This window comes from Danio rerio, chromosome 11 (assembly GCF_052040795.2).
Source record: "Danio rerio strain M-AB ecotype USA chromosome 11, GRCz13ab, whole genome shotgun sequence".
Taxonomy (NCBI): Eukaryota; Metazoa; Chordata; class Actinopteri; order Cypriniformes; family Danionidae; genus Danio; species Danio rerio.
The window spans coordinates 8,140,987-8,160,349 of NC_141031.1; the positions used below are offsets into that span (position 1 = coordinate 8,140,987).

The 19,363-nt window shown below is 37.4% G+C and overlaps 1 protein-coding gene across 11 annotated transcripts in view; it reads right to left on the bottom strand.

The window, feature by feature from the left end:
• Nucleotides 1-19,363, bottom strand: part of ttll7 (tubulin tyrosine ligase-like family, member 7) — a 160,792-nt gene that overhangs the window by 20,061 nt on the left and 121,368 nt on the right. For 6 of the 11 annotated variants that reach the window (XM_087272643.1, XM_087272646.1, XM_087272644.1 and 3 more), the window contains 3 exon segments: nt 10,993-11,321; nt 4,770-4,901; nt 267-347 (listed from right to left, as the gene is read on the bottom strand). In XM_087272643.1, the coding sequence (XP_087128769.1) occupies nt 267-347; nt 4,770-4,901; nt 10,993-11,321 (542 nt within the window). 11 annotated transcript variants of the gene reach the window in all.

Here is a 19,363-nt window from a genome sequence, read left to right on the forward strand (position 1 = left end):
GAATCAAAACACCTGGAACCCGCTGGAACCACCTGTCGTTCACTACTGTAATAGTGCTGAAATTGAGTGACTTTGAACTGTTTCATTTTATTGCATCATGTATTCTGTTAAGGCAGATCCAAATGGCATTTTTTTAAGACCTCCATGTTTTTTTTTACCCACCATACAATTTGGTCACCTGAGACTTAAGTTAACATTCTAACTTATCATGAAATAAGTGTTTTTCCACCTTGGATAACTACTTTATAGATTGTAAGTCTACTCACCTTTCTCTGCTTGGTAGCATCTAACTTCACCAGCCAGTAAGACGCAACTTTTGGCTTATGGTATTTCCAGTTGTTCAGAATCTACAGAACCAAATGAAATTAGTTTCAGAATCAGATTGTTTTGTTTGTGTGGAAAAAAAACAGTGTCTGTCTGTTTTACTGCAGGCATTTCTTTATTTTATGTTCCTAACACAAGGACCTTGAATGAGAACAGTACATTCACATGGGTTCTCTCCACACATATTAATTTTTAACATGTTGGAACATTGATCTGAATTTTTGAATATATTTACATCATTTGCAGTATCAATAAAATATAGACACTCTCCTCATGGAGTCCCGGTGGCACAGCACACACCACTGAAAGCCGGATCAAATGAATGCATTCTTAAATATGCCACTAAAATGAGAAGGTGGACGACGTCCATGTCTTGAGTGTGAGATGATGGCATAAATATGGGCATATTTATCATTTATCTTCATGGCTAAATCATTAATAACTCATAAAGCCTGAATCAACCAACCATAATATTTTGTTTTCATAATAAATACAGATTTTGGTCTAAATACAACGTAGCGTTGCCCCAAGTCCACTATGGCATGATCTTCATCAAACTTGTTTATGCATTATTTGTGAATGAAAGCTTTCAATAATCTTTGTTAGGAGCAAAAGAGTGGCCTAGAGATGGCCTGTGCCAATTTTGGTTTAAAAATTAGACAAATTGGCCTTGGAAGAGTTCACAAAAGTATTTTTTTTTTTAATGATGGCAAATATTTAATAAGTTTGAACGACTATAATGGTTCAGAATGAGCAGGTCTAACATACAATATAAAGACTTTGGGCTCTATTTTAGCGATCTAGGCGCAAAGTCTAAAGTGCATGGCGCAAAAGAATTAAGGGCATGTCCCAATACACTTTTACTATTTTAAGCATGGAAAAATACACTCTGTGCCACGGCACATGGTCTAACAGGATTGAGCTTATTCTCTTATTGAGTTCTGGGTGTGTTTTGAGAAAAACCAATCAGAGTCTCATGTCCCATTCCCTTTAAGAGTCAGTTGTGTTTGCTATTGACATGGAGTTTGTAAGTGGAAAAACTGAACGATTCACTAGCGAGGAAACCGTTAAACAAACCATCCGCAGTGAGAGGATTAAGAATGAGCCTCCTCCATCGGCCTTTCACTTTCTCTCTTTCGTGGATTAGGAAATGTGTTGTACGCAAAGACATCCATTAGCCTACATAAATAATTTTGTTTGTTAGGCACAAACACGTTTCAAAACTTCTTCTAAATTCAGTTCTAATTTCCAGAAAACGAATAAATGAACAATAATAAAGAAGCGTGGTCAAACAACTGAGTTATATCCAAACACACATGCTATGGTCTTTGCCTGACAGGTGGACAAATCAAAGCTTGTTTTTAATAAAAACAAATATAAATATGCATATAATAAATAATACTACTACTAATAATAACATTATACAAAAGCAAGTTGTCGTGAATAAACTGAAAATGCCCCCCGAGATGAAGAAGGCATGGAGTTAGTGGTTTTTATATTTATGTAGAAAGTGATAATTTTTTCATTGTTTTAATTCTTTAATTCTTTTTTACGTGCATATATATTTGAATATAAGTCGCGCAGGGTGATCACAACTTACAACACACAATTAAACATATATTTTGCAAACTACACAAAACGAGGCAACAATTTTAATTACATTTACATGTTATGAGCCGGAGGAAGAAGAAACTGGTCCATTTGAACTGTAAAAATTACTAACAAAGTCCCTGTCAAAGTCTGACAAAGTCCCATAGTCTCTGCTGCTCCTTCAATAGCCAACGGCCGGCGAATCCCGAGTTGCAGCGCAAGTTAATATATCAATCATCCAAACGATGACAGAAACAAACACAGAACTAGCTTGGCTACACTGTGGTGTTGTGTAAATGATCTTTAACCCTTTATTCCCCTCAGCCTAATCTTCCTCTGTCAGTGATCATCATCTTCGCGTCATGAGCAGTCCCGTGATCCCCGTGCCTCCGCTAGTGTGTGGAGGGAAAGCATGTGCACATTTTAACGGAACTGGAAATACACATTTGGTGATGCACCTTATCGACGTCGATTTGATCAAACAAAATATCCCAACCCAACTCGATAAGTTTATTCGACTCTAAGGCCCCGTTTACACTGTCAGGTCTTGATGCCCAATTCCAATTTGTTGCCTATATCTGATTTGCTTGCCTGTCTGTTTATACGTTGTTTTAATTGTGACCCATATCCAATTCATGTTTACACTTGCCATACAACTTACCATGTCGCGCACGCACAAAGGCGGGTTCTAGCATCTGTGCCATGATGATATGTATAATCCATTTAAAAAATAATATTGTTTTGTTTACGTCTAAACATTGCAACCATCCACACAAAATATTCTTATTATCTACGTCATTAAACCGCGGAGAAGCACCACATTATCGCAAGTTTAATGATGTACAGAACGCAATGCCTCAAAAAATCCGATCTGCCTGTTTATGACAGTCGCATAGTCACATATCCGATCTATATCTGATTTATTTCCAAATATGAAGGAGGGCTGAAACCGATCTCTGAATATACGAATGCATGCGTTTATTTTGTGTCATAGAACAGATCCGTAGTGATGTGACGTTGTGCGCCGAGGCTTCGGAGCATGTATCAAAAAAACGATAAATCTCGCAGTGAAGCAGTGTACCGGAGCTTGATTCGTTTTGCCATCATCACGTGATCAGTGACGTCCGAAGCTTCATTTTTGCCTTTACCCACGTGACTGCTTCGAATTTTGATTCAAAGGTTTAAACACCCTCATAGTAAAGTGTATAGCGAGAGAATTGGCGTCTATTACATACATTTGTTTCAAAGCACTGCACCAGTCCCACACACCAGTAATTAAACTAAACTACAATAGTATTTTTTAGTAAAAAGGTTTTAAACAATACTAAAGTGTATAAGCGTATTTTTTTATGACTATCTTTAAAGAAAACCACCGCATATCATAGTATTGTGTTTAACAGAGACGATCTGGTGAATGCGACCCTAAAGCGTCGTTTACATAGCATCCTCCTAGAGCACTCGCCTTTCAACCAGGAATCGCTGGTTCGATCCCCGCTTGAAGCGGGACTAATTGTGTTATGATAAACTTTTGAATATCTTGGATTTTACTACAATCATCAGTTGTGTAATGTAATATATCTTGTGTAAAAACTACAGTAATTGAGTTTATATTGCTGTTGTATTACTACATGAATGAGTTGTTCAGTTGTGAACATTTGACATAATGGCAACACAGTGCTTTCCCACACTTTCACCAGAAGAGGTCCTCATCGAGCTCTGATTTAGAAAGCTTCGAGTAACGAACCTTTTTCCGATACAATTGAGTCGAGCGCTTCAGTGGTTCAGAAAGCTTCATTTCACCATCACTACAGATCCGATCTGTGTCACATATGAGCAAAATATCAGAATTGGGTCACATTTAACTGGCAGTGTAAACGGGGCCTAAGTCAAAAATTTTGCTAAAGAATCAATAGTTTTAAATATGCTGCACTTTTAGATTTAAACCTCAGCAAGATGTTTTCATTTACTTAGAAGGTCATTTTCAAAAACCAATAATAGGGGCTCTTTAATCCTTACTATTGGAATGTGAAGAGTCTTTCAACCAGTACAACACAAAATGTTTGTGAAATTACCTACTGCAACTTTAATCAAAATAATAAAACAAATATTCTTAGAATAATATTATTAAACATATTCAAGTCAATATGTTATTATTAATAATATTACTCATAAAATACAATATTATTTAAAAATATATTTTAAGGTCCTAAATAGCACTTTCAAAGAATGATTCTTTTTATTTTAAAATAAGGGTTCTGCCATCGATTAAGGTCGACGCACCCTAATTTAGCATTGTTTAGAACATTTTCCTAAGAGTGTGCTGTTTTACTTTCATAAGGGTTGGGCCGTTTTCAGGCACCCATAGTGTTTAAAACTAGCTACTATCCACGCTAGGTTAATTTTATAGCAGATAAGAGTTTTCCTTACCCATATAATAGTGTGCCTCTAATGGATTAAAATAAAATAATTACTAAGTGTTCTGTATTCGTGGAAGGCGGCAATTACAATTTCACACCTCCGGTAATAGAGCAATATCAGTTCAACTGTGCTTCTAAACGCTGTGTTTTCACGATTGCTAATGTGCAAATGTACGCCAGATCTATCACCGTGAAAGTGATGCTTTAAATGAATGCTGGAAAGTGTCTTAAACAGGTGCTGCTGGCCAGCTGTATTTCTGCGCAGACAGCTAATGGATCTCATTAAGCTTACAGGTGGACGGCTAATGACTCTACATGCAACGAGAGACGCTGTGAATAGCTTGGACGTCCTCAAATGAGTTTGGGGATATGAGGGGAACACAGAGCAGCCGGTCGGCCTGCCCTGACCGAGCGCTTTCTCTCAGCTGCGCGTCTCACCTCATCCAACATGGCCTCGGCCTCCTCCTCGCTCTTCCCCGGGTAACGAATCCTCATCTCCCCGAGCGCGGTCAGTGTCTGCTGCATCAGCTCGGCCTCCTGCTCTTTACTCAGTGGGGTCTCCCCCTGCGCCTGCACATGCAAAAGAACCAACATAATAAAGATGAATTATTGAGTGCAATGCCTTTTCTCTGCAGTCATCAGGTTTGTTTCGGCCATCGCAGCATTGTATTCACTGCTTGTTGCAAAAAGGATAAAAAAACAATGATCACTAATTTGAGAAAAAAAAGGATTTATAAAGTGAACAAAGGATTTAAATATATATATATATATATAGTCTATAGAACTAAATCAGTGAGTTAGATTCTACACCAGACATTATTTAACTTTTTTAATAATACACTTAATGGCCACTTTATTAAGTACACCTTACAATGAACAGGTTGGACCCCCTTTTGTCTTCAGAACTGCCTTAATCCTCCGTGGCATAGATTCAACAAGAACCTGGAAATATTCCTCAAAGATTTTGGTCCATATTGACATGATAGCATCACGCAGTTGCTGCAGATTTGTCGGCTGCACATCCATGATGCGAATCCCATTCCAACACATCCCAAAGGTGATCTATTGGATTCAGATCTGGTGACTGTGGAGGCCATTTGAGATCAGTGAACTCATTGTCATGTTCAAGCAACCAGTCCGAGATGATTCGCGCTTGATAGACTTTGCGCTATCCTGCTGGAAGTAGGCATCAGAAGATGGCTACACTGTTGTCATAAAGGAATGGACATGGTCATCAACAATACTCAGGTAGGCTGTAGCGTTGACACAATACTCAATTGGTACCATTGGGCCCAGTGTGCCAAGAAAATATCCTACACACCATTACACTGCCAACACCAGCCTCAACAGTTAATACAAGGAAAGATGGATCCATGCTCTAATGTTGTTGACCCTACCATCAAAATGTTGCAGCAGAAATCGAGACTCACCAGACCATGCATTTTTCCAATCTTCTGTTGTCCATTTTTGGTGAGTCTGTGAGAATATTAGCCTCAGTTTCCTGTTCCAGTGGAACCCGGTGTGGCTGCTGTAACTCCTCAAGGTTGGATGTGTTGTGTGTTCAGAGATGGTCTTCTGCATACCTCAGTTGTAACGCGTGGTTATTTGAGTTACTGTTGCCTTTCTATCAGCTCGAACCAGTCTGGTCATTCTCCTCTGACCTCTGGCATCAACAAGGCAGTTGCGCCCACAGAACTGCCGCTCACTGGATATTTTCTCATTTTTAGACCATTCTCTGTAAACCCTAGAGATGGTTGTGCGTGAAAATCCCAGTAGATTAGCAGTTTCTAAAATACTCAGACCAGCCCGTCTGGCACCAACAACCATACCACGTTCAAAGTCACCTAAATCACCTTTCGTCCTCATTCTGATGCTCGGTTTGAATTGCAGTAGATCGTCTTGACCATGTCTCCATGTCTAAATGCAAGTGTTTAATCAGCCATGTGATTGGCTGATTAGAAATTTGCTTTAATGAGCAGTTGGACAGGTGTACCTAATAAAGTGGCCGGTGAGTGTATATACTGTACAATGCACGACATAATTGAGTAATATATGACAATATATGTTGGTGCATTTAAACAAATACATTTTATTAAACAGTTTTTATCAAACATTAAATAATAATAATTTTATTTTTACTTATATTTATAATATTTAAATTATTGCAAAAAAAACCTACCATATTTCAACTAAATGTGTTTCTTATGTTCCTCTTGACTTTTCCTGTTTATTAAAATTGTATTTAATATGTTACTCCAACATATTAATTTGGTCAAACAAATTTTTACTTTTTTGTTAGATTAGTTCCAGTATTAGCTTTGGTACTGACTAATCTAGTGTATATGTACACATATGCTATTGGAAAGCATCCTAAACTATGAATTTAAAGGAGAGATCTGTTAGAGTTGTACTCATTTATGCTGAGCAATGTATACACAATGTAATGTAGAGTGTGTCAAATCAGCTTTAGATAGATGATGCAAGCAGATCAGGTAATTATAGCTCTGTAAGTTGACCATTTTTATATAGAATATAAAATATACATTGTACTCTGCCTTCCAATAAATTAACAATTTTAAAAATGATGATTGAAGAAGTCCTTCAGCACCGTTAAAATCCTCCAAGGATTTTCCAAATGAAGCTGGGCTAAAATAATGTCTTTAAAACGAGGGTCTTGATGCTTAATATATAGTTTTGGCAATTCTTCAATTCAGTGCTGTATGTTTTTTTACTACTATTCTAAAATGAGAATGCTAGGATTAACTAAGTAGGTTTGTTCAAAATGTAATACTCGTTATATACTAAGCATAAACCTAACTGAATATAGTCTACGGATGTTGATCAGAAGCGAGCACAAAACCCTTGTGTTAAAAGAGAGAGGAAGTTAGAGGAAGAGCACAAATCCTAATTAAACAGCTTCCATTATTAGAAAATGAAGGCTTATTAGCTTGATGATCATGCATCCGATATACAATTACTCTGAGAAGAGCATGTAGCTTTAGTAGTCCGTCTTGCTTAACGCAATCTAAAGTCTTATTAAACAGAGCATAAATGTGTGTGGTGTTTTTTTTTTCCTGATTAATATTCCTTAATGAGAGTTTGAACAAGTGGGAGTGCTGGTATTCACAAGATGAATGTCTCTGTGAATCCAGGCCCAATTTAACTTCACACTGACTTCAAATTTTTCCACAATATGACTGATTTTCCCTTTCCAAGGTGTGCCCAGAGAGAGTGAGAGAAACAGAATGGATGTAAGAGTGTGAAGAATGAAAAAGTAAAACATTGGAGTATGAAAACTGTCCGGTCAGTCAGAAAACAACAGAAGTCCTCCCAAAAATAGACGTACGAATGTGTGTGTGTTTGCGCACACATGTTGAATCTAATGTTTGATGGATTGGAATGACTCAGGACAGTGATGGGGAAATAAAACTGATGTTTGTCATTTTTACAGGTGATGTGTTGCCAGAGCTTCTCTAAATCTGCCATCTATGTGAACATCTGTTGTCTGAAATGGTCAATGGTAAAGAAAAGATAGATGTGTCTGTGGATATTTATTTTCAGAATGTAGTACTAGAATAATGTTCTTATACTGCATACACAGTCCACAGTAGTGTCTGTAGCAGTCCAAAAGAAATTATTTTCACATACACCATTTCCCATTTCATAACCATTGCTTTATAAACTATTTTGAGGGGGAAATGTGTTATGTTCATACCCGTCAACCCTCCCATTTTTCCTGGGATTCTCCCATATTTTACAGTTGTATCCCGCTATCATCCCGTAAAGGTATTTTAACGTATTCTCCCATATTTTCAGTGTTTCTCTGAAGGGTGGCAAAAAACATAAGAGTCAAGCGCAACCCATACCGCCGAACCACTAGGGGCCGCCCCTTGCTCTTAAATGTGAATTTGGTCTGTGCTTTCGCTTTTTGTTTAGGCACGAAAGCACTTTGAAATAAATATAAAAACGGCGCAATTCCCTTTCCTTTTCATGCAATCCTCAAAACAGTCATATAATGGGGCATGACTGTCAGCTGATGTGCTCCATAGTGATAAATAGACGCTGTTACCCAAACAGACTCTGTACACGCGATTTGAAGCGGAGCGAAAGTGGCTTTTGGGTGCGTGTACAAACCGATATATACACATAATTAATAATAATAACATCTAAAGATGTCGATGTTTTTTTTTTTCAAATACATCTGATTTCGTCATAAATGAGCATTAAAAGCAGTCAAAAGCCTTCAATATATTGTTAGATGTGTGCATTTTACAGTGACACCTGTTATGTAATGTAATCAAACGAAATAATCTAAAGAAACTGCTAATGAGATTTGATAGCTTGATTCGATTTCATTATAATAGCTAAATTTAATAAGCTGAACTGGTTGCTAATGTATTTGCTGCTAATTTATATTTATTTATTTATTTTTCGTAGATAATGATAATAATAAAAATAATAATAATAGTAAAACCACATTAATGACCATTTAACTGTTTATTTAAGGGGCATCCCTTATTATGGTGGGCATATCCCTTATTTTCACATCCTAATATTGACAGGTGTGGTTATGTTACATAGCTGCAAGTTTATAAAAGTGACATTAGACTCAAATAAGTTACCATTAAAACAAATTAAGTTAAATTAAACCATGGAACTAAATATTATTATCATTTTAGTGTTTTGGTTTTATTTATACAACAGCTCTGTCTGGTTCTTTAATCTGATTGGCTGATAACCATGCAATATTTTGCCAGTAACAACACACAAAGGCCTCTTTACCCATCACCTTTGTCTATTACTCCACCAACATAGTCAGCAACAAGCAGTGGACAGTCTACAGTTGGACAAATATTACTGCTGTTGGACAATATAATGTACTTTTGTGGCTTTTTAGTTGATAATGTAGTTATTTAGATTGCAACTATGCAGTTTGTTTATAAGAATAGTGCCTATTTTAAAATATTTACAATTTTTGAGAGACAGCACATTGCGGCCATTAGCCTGCCGTACTGCTGAGTAAACCCAATAAGACTGTTGATGTTTTCTATCTACAAGATGGCGACAGGACCGCATAATAAGCCCTTAGATAATTAAAACAGGCATAACTACAGCTGATAAAATCATAACTAAACTGGTAAGTGATATTCCAAGTTGATCTCTCTCTCTTTTGTATGTTGTGGTGCTGTAGTTGTAATGATGTTATAAATGTAATTGTGAGATATGGGACTCACACATCAGGGGTCCGTTCTTCGTAGCTCGCTTAAATGATCTAAGATGATTTGGCAGATCCTGGATCTTTTAATCTTGATAACTGATCTCTCGCTAATTTTGTTCTTCCAACAAGTTCGCGAATCAGATTTGAATGTCTGGATAAACTGATCTGAGATCGCTGCGTGTGTTGTGAAGGACAGATCTATCGATCCTCGAAATCATGATCAACAACGCAACGATTGGCTGACGGCACAGCAGCGTAATGACATCATCTGATTAATATTCAATTATCCATGTGAGCAAAATTACATCAAATTAGCAGTAAACGGTTTGTTAAATATGACACGCAATAACCTTCCACATTTGTTGTGAGCTGCAGGCTTTACACTTTCATGTGTCAAGTGTATTCATCATGTATTTCAATGCATATTAATGTATTTAGTTCTACATTTAGAAAAGATTTTCTTTATTATAGTAGCCGTCTTTTAATCGGTGTAAAGAATAACTGGTTGTTTACAAAAGCATTTTGATATTGGTAAAGGGGTCTGCAACTTTTGCGAAGCATCAAATCACTGTATATTAACTGTCAAAACATGTTTATGACTACATAAATGTATTATTGCTTTTAAAAAAATATCAATAAGTTTTCTCTTTGCACCGAAAGGTGGCAGTCTTTGTACTTTCATTTCGAGGGTGCAGATTGTATAACTTTTATTAATATGTATAACTTTATTTATTTTATTAATAACTATAACTTTATATATATATATATATAGTTAAAAAATAATTACCATTTTCCCAAGTGTAACTACAACTGTAAGAAAATATCAGAATTCGGAACATACTTTCTGTATTATCTTTGCTTGAACTGAGCCGATCTAATCCTGTTTACGTATATGAATTGAACCTGCTCCCGATCAGGTTCAACCCAGCAGAACTGTTGCTATGACAACAACTCTCGGATCAGCTTTGAAGAACGAAACGATCCTGGATCGTGTCAAATCGTCAATATCCAAATCCAGCTAACTGAGTAATCCACGTACGAAGAACGGACACCAGGAATGTGTGTTGTGTTGGCAGAAAGAAAGAAGAAATGCCCGCATGAGTTTAACGTTTTTCCTTCTCGCAAACACAACAGCAGTCTGGTAGTTATTGTGCTGCTTTTTTCAGGGTAATTATTGTGATATTGTAATGGCCACTTAATGTTTGACATGCATTGTATATAAACGTCATGTCCCTTTTCAGATGACTTCTTCTGTGGTTGTTTTACCTCGAGATGTAAGCACACATGCATGGGAACTCAGATCAGTTCTGTCGAGCTCTAAGGAGAAGTGTGTGATGGTGGCTCAAGGTAACCAATGCATATGGAATCGCTGTAAACATACTGGATGAACAGAATGAGTAGCACATTTTCAAATATCTCCAGTGTGACAGATTCAATACTTGCCGAATTGGGGTGAATGGCACCTAGACTGCTGCTGTGTGGAACTCTATTTGTAGAGCAGTTGCGACTGAGCGACTGGGAACGAGATGCTGTGTGGGGTCGAACTGGGGTCATCTGCATCATGGTGGCTGCAGTTTGAGTGGCTGCAGCAGTCAACGCGTTGGCCATGTGAGTGGCTGTTTTTGGCTGCCTGGTCTCGTTGGTAGGTGACTGCGCAGTCAGAGAGGATATGGAGCGGGGACAGGACATAGAGCGGCGGATGAGTCCAGAAAGATAGGGCGAGGAGGAAGGACCCCGCACTGGTTTAGGGGCAGGTTTCCAATGAACACGACCTAAGACAAAATAAAACAGAGCATTTGACTTCAATTTAAGGCACATTCATTCCCACATCCTCTCCTGGATCGCTGTGGATATTAAATCTAGCATTTCAAATCCAATAACCAAAAGCTTTAATGAATCACTCCACCATGTGATCATACTGCAGGCCCGAGTGGCTGTCAAGTTTCCAAACTCAAGGCGAACAGTGAACCGAAACACACATCGAGCAAAATCTGTGATTTTGAATGACCTCCAGCTTGTGAGCTGGCCAGAGGCATCGCTGCTTCATCCATGAATCTTGAGGGAAGAACTTGCCAAATGTGGTATTATAGAAGCTTAGCTTGGAATATTGCAGATGGCCTCAGGGTAGTGTGGGGCAAAGGGGGCAAACAATGTCACCGCAGAACGGCCTAATGCCCCGATTGGCAGAAACCCAATCACCGGTGATCACTCGCACACCAAATAAACCTGTCAGCTTGCTGCTTTGTCCCTCTTTCAGTGACTAATAGAAAAGGCATGGCTTCAACTGTCAGGCACGGATCATTAATAATCTGCTTAATCTATGGCATTTTACAAAAAACAACACACTACCTGGTCTACAAATAGTGTAAACTATTTTCTGAGCATTTTGTCCTAGTTTAACATGTTGTAAATATTATTATCTACTTCTGATCAATTTAATATTTATATCCTTACTGAATAATTTCAGTTTCATCTTATTCAATAAGCTTTTATGAATTGTATCTACTGACCTCACACTTTTGATCTATAGTGCATTGCATTACAAAAACCTTCTGTTTCAGATAAAAGCCATTCTTTAATCTGAATACTTAAAGGCTTTCTGATAGAATGTGGGACACTGATATTTTAGCTTACAATTTACAATTTGTCTTATACTGCAAATAAATTTTACAATAATGCTGTTTTTGTCAAGTAAACACAAATTTGGTGAGCAGACAATACTTCTTTTAAATACAAAAAGGCAGCATTTTACTCTGACTCTGTCACTGTCATGACACTTTTACAATCATGACTTGACACGAAAATGAATGAGATTTTATTTTAATTTATTATTTATTTTTTGCTGTATCTCCCACAGCCTTAATGCAACATGCAATTTACTATATATATATATATATATATATATATATATATATATATATATATATATATATATATATATATATATACATATATATATATATATATATAAATATATATATATATATATACATACATATATATATATATATATATATATATATATATATATACATATATATATATATATATATATATATATATATATATATACATACATATATATACATATATATGTATATATATATATATGTATATACATATATATACATATATATGTATATATATATATATACACATATATATACATATATATGTATGTGTATATATATATATATATATATATATATATATATATATATATATATATGTATATACATATATATACATATATATGTATATATATATATATATATATATATATATATATATATATGTATATACATATATATACATATATATGTATATATATATATATATACACATATATATACATATATATGTATGTGTGTATATATATATATATATATATATATATATATATATATATATATATTTTTTTTTTTTTTTTTTTTTTTTTTCATTTTAAACAAAAAGATTTGCACAGTTTTCATGGTACACCAGAAGTGCTTTTCTGAACTTCTCCCTAACCTGTGCTTTCCCCCAAGCTGAGCAGCCAGTCTCCCCTTTAAACCAGCGGACTGAAACATCAGAAAAGCTCATTAAAGCTGCAGTGCATGAGAGCCGAGGGACCCCTCACGACATCACCTGCCGCAGTCAGCGAGTCAAATTAAGAGCCCTGCACTGGGCCAGCAAATACCCTGACCCTAATTAAAAAAGATGAATTTTCTCGGTTTCAAGTATTAATTAGGTAAACAAATGCATTACAGTAGATTTACATCTGTAATTTAGCTCATGCCCGACAAATGGCATTGAAGATTTAATGTGTCTGGCTAGACAAAAAGACTGCTTAAAAGTTTAAGCTATAAGCAGCTCTTGCAGTCATCTGGAAATCATCGAGGGACAGACAGCACCTATAAAAGCAGTCCAGCAGCAGAATGTCCCAGAACTTGGTCTACACAAACAGTCCCAGCCCACGGGTGATAAATAGCTTTTCCACCGAACAGACCCTCAAAACCTGCTTGAACTGAAGGAACAGATAACGTAAGAGGGTCCATTTGGGAGATTATGTCTGCGTCAAGTAAAGTTTTCAGAACAACAACTTGGTAAAGTAAGAGTATAAGATGCTAAATAAAACTAGACCACCTAATAAAGTTTTATATACAGTTTGATGCAACTGTGAAGTATAATAAATAACAAAAAAAAAACACTTACTTACTTATTGGGCCACGTTTACACAAACATTTTAGTTTTAAAATGCATAACTTTTGCTAAGGTTACGCCTTCTATCCTCACCATCCCAGAGTTTTCTAGCCTCGATAATGAAGCGTTTTTAAAACGCTAAAGAGGTCGTTTTGGCTTTAAAATGCTGCTGCTCCATGTCAGTGTGGTCTAGGGTTTGGTATCGTTTGGGGTTATTTCGATACCACTGCTAAATCGATAGTTTTAAAATGGTACCTGTGCCAAAGCAGTGCCTGAACTGATACTTTTGAGCCACAAAATTATGGTGAATGACTCTAGAAATATATTTTATTTGACAAAATCTTTAAAAAATAATTTTAATAGAACAATATAATTACAGTTTAAAGTAAACATCAATTCATATTTTATATATTTGAATTAGATTAATATATTTCATTTGATCACTTGATGGTAAGCATGAATTTAAAATTTGCAATATGAAATTACATTAGCTTACTACTAACCTGTGGAAAGGCTGTCATCAAAATACTGAACTTCTTTTTTTTTAGGGTTGGGGTTTGTGACTGTTTACATGGTTATCAGTAATTTAATGATTTACCTCAATATGAATAAGATAATAATATAATCAAGGTGTTTACATGAGTTGCTTTTTAAATGTTCCTTTCATGATCTCGTCTTACATGTTATAGTACATAGATCGATTAATGCTATCCACGCTATTTTTAAAGGAATTTGATACCGCACGTTGAATGAAAAAAAACTAATCTCTGCATTTTGTGACGCAGGTGTCTGTGGTCCTTTAAGGTAATCAAAAATCACTGTTTACATGGTAGTCTAGCATGTTAATCAAAGTATTGGCTTAATGTTAAAATCGGAGCATTGGTGTCCATGTAGATACTCATTGAAAGTGCCAGATGATGTTGCGAGCTTTCAGAGACAGTGCATTACTTTAGCTTTAAGTTCATGAGCCCTCAAATGTGTCAGTAACTCTGAAATGTTTTCCCCTTACACACAACTTTTGTAAAGCATCTGCTTTACGTTGCTGTGTCAGAATCCTTGCTTGTAAAATCCGCTTCAGAACACTTAGTTTAAGCAAATTTGATGAACGCGATCATGCATGCTGATCTGAACAGAGTCGCTCTCGCTCACCAAATGCACTGTACTGAATGCGTTGTGTGCATCCTTTCCATAAGCAACAAGACCGAACACCTGACATTGACTGTCCGTATTCCTCAATGTTGTTTGGAATTAAATGTTTAGAGATGGTGTGACAAGGCGTACCCATGTGTACCTTTGATGCGCCCCTTGATGCTTCTTACATCCTTGTCACAGCACCATTGGCCCCGAAATTCAAACGCTGATTCGGCCCGGAACATACCGGTTACAAACGCTAGGCGAAATGCCTGTGTGGACGTGGATTATTTTCTTTCTAAAACATGATTGTAAAACTAAAATGTATTAGTGTAAATGGGGACGGACTTACTATAGAAAGAGTCAGTTAGCTAGTTTCAACTTACTATAGAAAAACAGTCAGTTAGTTAGTTTCAACTTACTATAGAAAAACAATTAGTTTGTAAGTTAGTTACTTTCAACTTACTATATATACAGTTAGTTAGTTAGTTAGTTTCAACTTACTATAGAAAAACAGTTAGTTTGTAAGTTAGTTACTTTCAACTAACTATGAATACAGTTAGTTAGTTAGTTAGTCAGTCAGTCAGTCAGTCAGTTAGTCAGTTAGTCAGTTAGTTAGTTAGTTAGTTAGTTAGTTAGTTAGTTAGTTTCAACTTACTATAGAAAAACAGCTACTATTAAAACTAGATATTAAAGTTTGAGGACAAACTTTATGGTGGCTTGAAAAGCCGAATCTGAAAGTTTGAAGTGGTTGAATTAGCATGTTACTAGCATGATTCTAGCATGAATTAGCATGCTACTAGGATAATTCTAGCATGAATTAGCATGTTAGTAGCATGATTCTTACATGAATTAGCATGTTGTTAGCATGATTCTAGCATGAATTAGCATGTTACTAGCATGATTCTAGCATGAATTAGCATGTTGTTAGCATAAATCTAGCATAAATTAGCATGTTACTAGCATGATTCTAGCATGAATTAGCATGTTGTTAGCATGATTCTAGCATGAATTAGCATTTTACTAGGCGGTTGCTAGGGTGTTTTAAGTGGTTGCTAGGTGGTTGCTAAGGTGGTGCAAGGCAGTTGCTAAGGTGGTCTGACTAGTTGCTAGGTGGTTGCTAGGGTGTTGCTAGACGGTTGCTAGGGTGTTTTGAGTGGTTGCTAGGTGGTTGCTAAGGTGGTGCTAGGCAGTTGCTAAGGTGTTCTGACTAGTTGCTAAGTGGTTACTAAGGTGTTGCAAGGTGGTCACTAGGGTATTCTGAGTGGTTGCTAGGTGGTTGCTAAGGTGTTGCTAGGCGGTTGCTAGGGTGTTCTGAGTGGTTGCTAAGGTGTTGCTAGGTGGTTGCTAAGGTGTCCTAAGTGGTTGCTAGGTGGTTGCTAAGGTATTCTGAGTGGTTGCTAAGGTGTTGCTAGGTGGTTGCTAGGGTGTCCTGAGTGGTTGCTAGGTGGTTGCTAAGGTGTTTCTAGGCGGTTGCTAGGGTGTTCTGAGTGGTTGCTAGGTGGTTGCTAAGGTGTTGCTAGGTGGTTGCTAAGGTGTCCTGAGTGGTTGCTAGGTGGTTGCTAAGGTGTTGCTAGGTGGTTGCTAAGGTGTTGCTAGGCGGTTGCTAGGGTGTCCTAAGTGGTTGCTAGGTGGTTGCTAAGGTGTTGCTAGGGGGTTGCTGAGGTGTCCTAATTGGTTGCTAGGTAGTTGCTAAGGTGTTGCTAGGCGGTTGCTAGGGTGTTCTGAGTGGTTGCTAGGTGGTTGCTAAGGTGTTGCTAGGTGGTTGCTAAGGTGTCCTAAGTAGTTGCTAGATGGTTGCTAGGGTGTTCTGAGTGGTTACTAAGGCGTTGCTAGGTGGTTGCTAGGGTGTCTTGAGTGGTTGCTAGGTGGTTGCTAAGGTGTTGCTAGGTGGTTGCTAGGGTGTCCTGAGTGGTTGCTAGGTGGTTGCTAAGGCGTTGCTAGGCAGTTGCTAGGGTGTTCTGAGTGGTTGTTGGGTGGTTGCTAAGGTGTTGCTAGGCGGTTGCTAAGGTGTCCCAAGTGGTTGCTAGGTGGTTGCTAAGGTGTTGCTAGGTGGTTGCTAAGGTATTCTGAGTGGTTGCTAAGGCGTTGCTAGGCGGTTGCTAGGGTGTCCTGAGTGGTCGCTAGGCCCTTACTAAGGCATTACTAGGCCGTTGCTAGGTGGTTGCTAGGCGGTTGCTAGGGTAATTTGGGTGGTTGCTAGGCAGTTGCTAGGGTACCCTGGTTGGTTACTAGGCAAGCCTCACATACATGATTGATAAAACATTTATACTTAGTAAGCATTTCTAGCAAGTTACAGTACTGGGCTAGTCAATATTAGCATGTAGCTAGTCACTGCTAGCATGTGTAGCATATAGGAAGTTCCGTTTGCTAGCATGAGTCAAACGAGCCAATCTCCAAGTCTCTACGATGTTCTGATGCTGAGATATAGCTGTTGATGAATGGTTGCTAGGGTACTCTGTTTTGTTGCTATGGGCGAGGTTACAGAGTGAACTTAAATGTGGTTGGTTGTCTTAGTCGAATGAACCAACCCCCATGTCTCTATGACACTGCTATGCAAAGATATGCATCTTGGCCTATTTTAATGGAAGTCTATGGAATCAATTTGGGGGCGTGGCTTGTGAGCTTCATTATCATATTGAGATGCTCATTGGTTGTCTGAGTCAGATGAGCCATCCCCCAAGTCAATAGGACACTGCTATGCAAAGATATGCATGTAGGCCAGTTATTAACATGAGTCTAGTTTGAATTAGCATGTTACTAGCATGATTCTAGTACAAATTAGCATGTCATTAGCATGTTTCCAGTATGAGTTAGCATGTCATTAGCATGATTAGCATATGAGTAGCATGTTGCTAGCATGATTGGCATGTCATTAGCATGTTAGAATTATAAGCATTTGATAGCACAGCTAATTACATTCTATAGGACAGTTGCTAGGGTGCAGTATGTGGTAGTTAGGGGTGTGGCTAGAAAGTTAAAAGGCCATCAGTGATTGGCTGCTGGCTAGACTGAGTTAAATGAGCTCAGCCATTAGTCTCTATGACAGTCTGATGCAGAGTTATGAGCTTACAAAGTTTGATCCCATGTTAAGTCAATGAGAGTCTTTTGTAATGGAAGTCTACGGGACAGTTGCTAGGGTGCAGTATGTGGTAGTTAGGGGTGTGGCTAGAAAGTTAAAAGCTCATCAGTTATTGGCAGTTTGGTAGACTGAGTTAAATGAGCTCAGCCATTAGTCTGTATGACAGTCTGATGCAGAGTTATGAGCTCACAAAGTTTGATCCCATGTTAAGTCAATGAGAGTCTTTTGAATGGAAGTCTACGGGACAGTTGCTAGGGTGCCATAAGTGGTTGCTAGGGAGTGGCTAGTAAGTCTAAAGGTCATCAGTGATTGGCTGCTGACTAGACTGAGTTGAATGGGGCCTGACTCTAGTCTGTAGGACAGTCTGATGCAGAGTTATGAGCTCACAAAGGTTGACTCAATGTTAAGTCAATGGCAGTCTTTTACAATGGAAGTCTATGGGACAGTTGCTAGGGTGCCAAAAGTGGTTGCTAGGGAGTGGCTAGTAAGTTTAAAGGTCATCAGTTATTGGCTGCTGGCTAGACTGAGTTAAATGAGCCCAGTTAGAAGTCTGTAGGACAGTCTGATGCAGAGTTATGAGGTCACAAAGTTTGACCCAATGTTAAGTCAATGGGAATTTTGGGAATTTTCCGGGTCGTTTTTCGGAAAACCGAAAGTCGGATCAGTCGGAAAAGATATAGCAACCCGAGTCAGACCAGTTTGAAGGTTTGACGAAAGTTTGAGGTATGAAGCTTGAAAGGGTTAGGAGGAGATAGACTTTAAAATTAGTCTCAGAAGAAAGAAGCAGAATAATAACTAGACAGTAAAGTTCGTCGAGACAAACTTTGAGGCTGGCTTGACAAAGCCTGTTGGTAATAGTTTATTTAGTTTAAAAACAGTTTGAAAAAGTATAAGTAGCATGTTATTAGCATGATTCTAGCATGCATTAGCATGATTCTAGCATGGATTAGCATGCTATTAGCATGAGTGTAGTACAAATTAGCATTTTATTAGCATGATTCTAGTGTAAATTAGCATGTTATTAGCATGCTTCTAGCATGAATTAGCATGTTACTAGCATGATTCTAGAATAAATTAGCATGTCACTAGCATGATTCTAGTATGAATTAGCATGCTACTAGCATGATTCTAGCATGAATTAGCATGTTACTAGCATGATTCTAGCATGAATTAGCATGTTACTAGTATGATTCTAGCATGAATTAGCATGTTACTAGCATGATTCTAGTATGAATTAGCCTGTTACTATCATGAATCTAGTATGAATTAGCAGGTTATTAGCATGATTCTAGCATGAATTAGCATGATTCTAGTATGATTTAGCATGTTACTAGAATGATTCTAGCAAGAATTAGCATGTTACTCGCATGATTCTAGCATGAATTAGCATGTTATTAGCATGATTATAGTATGAATTAG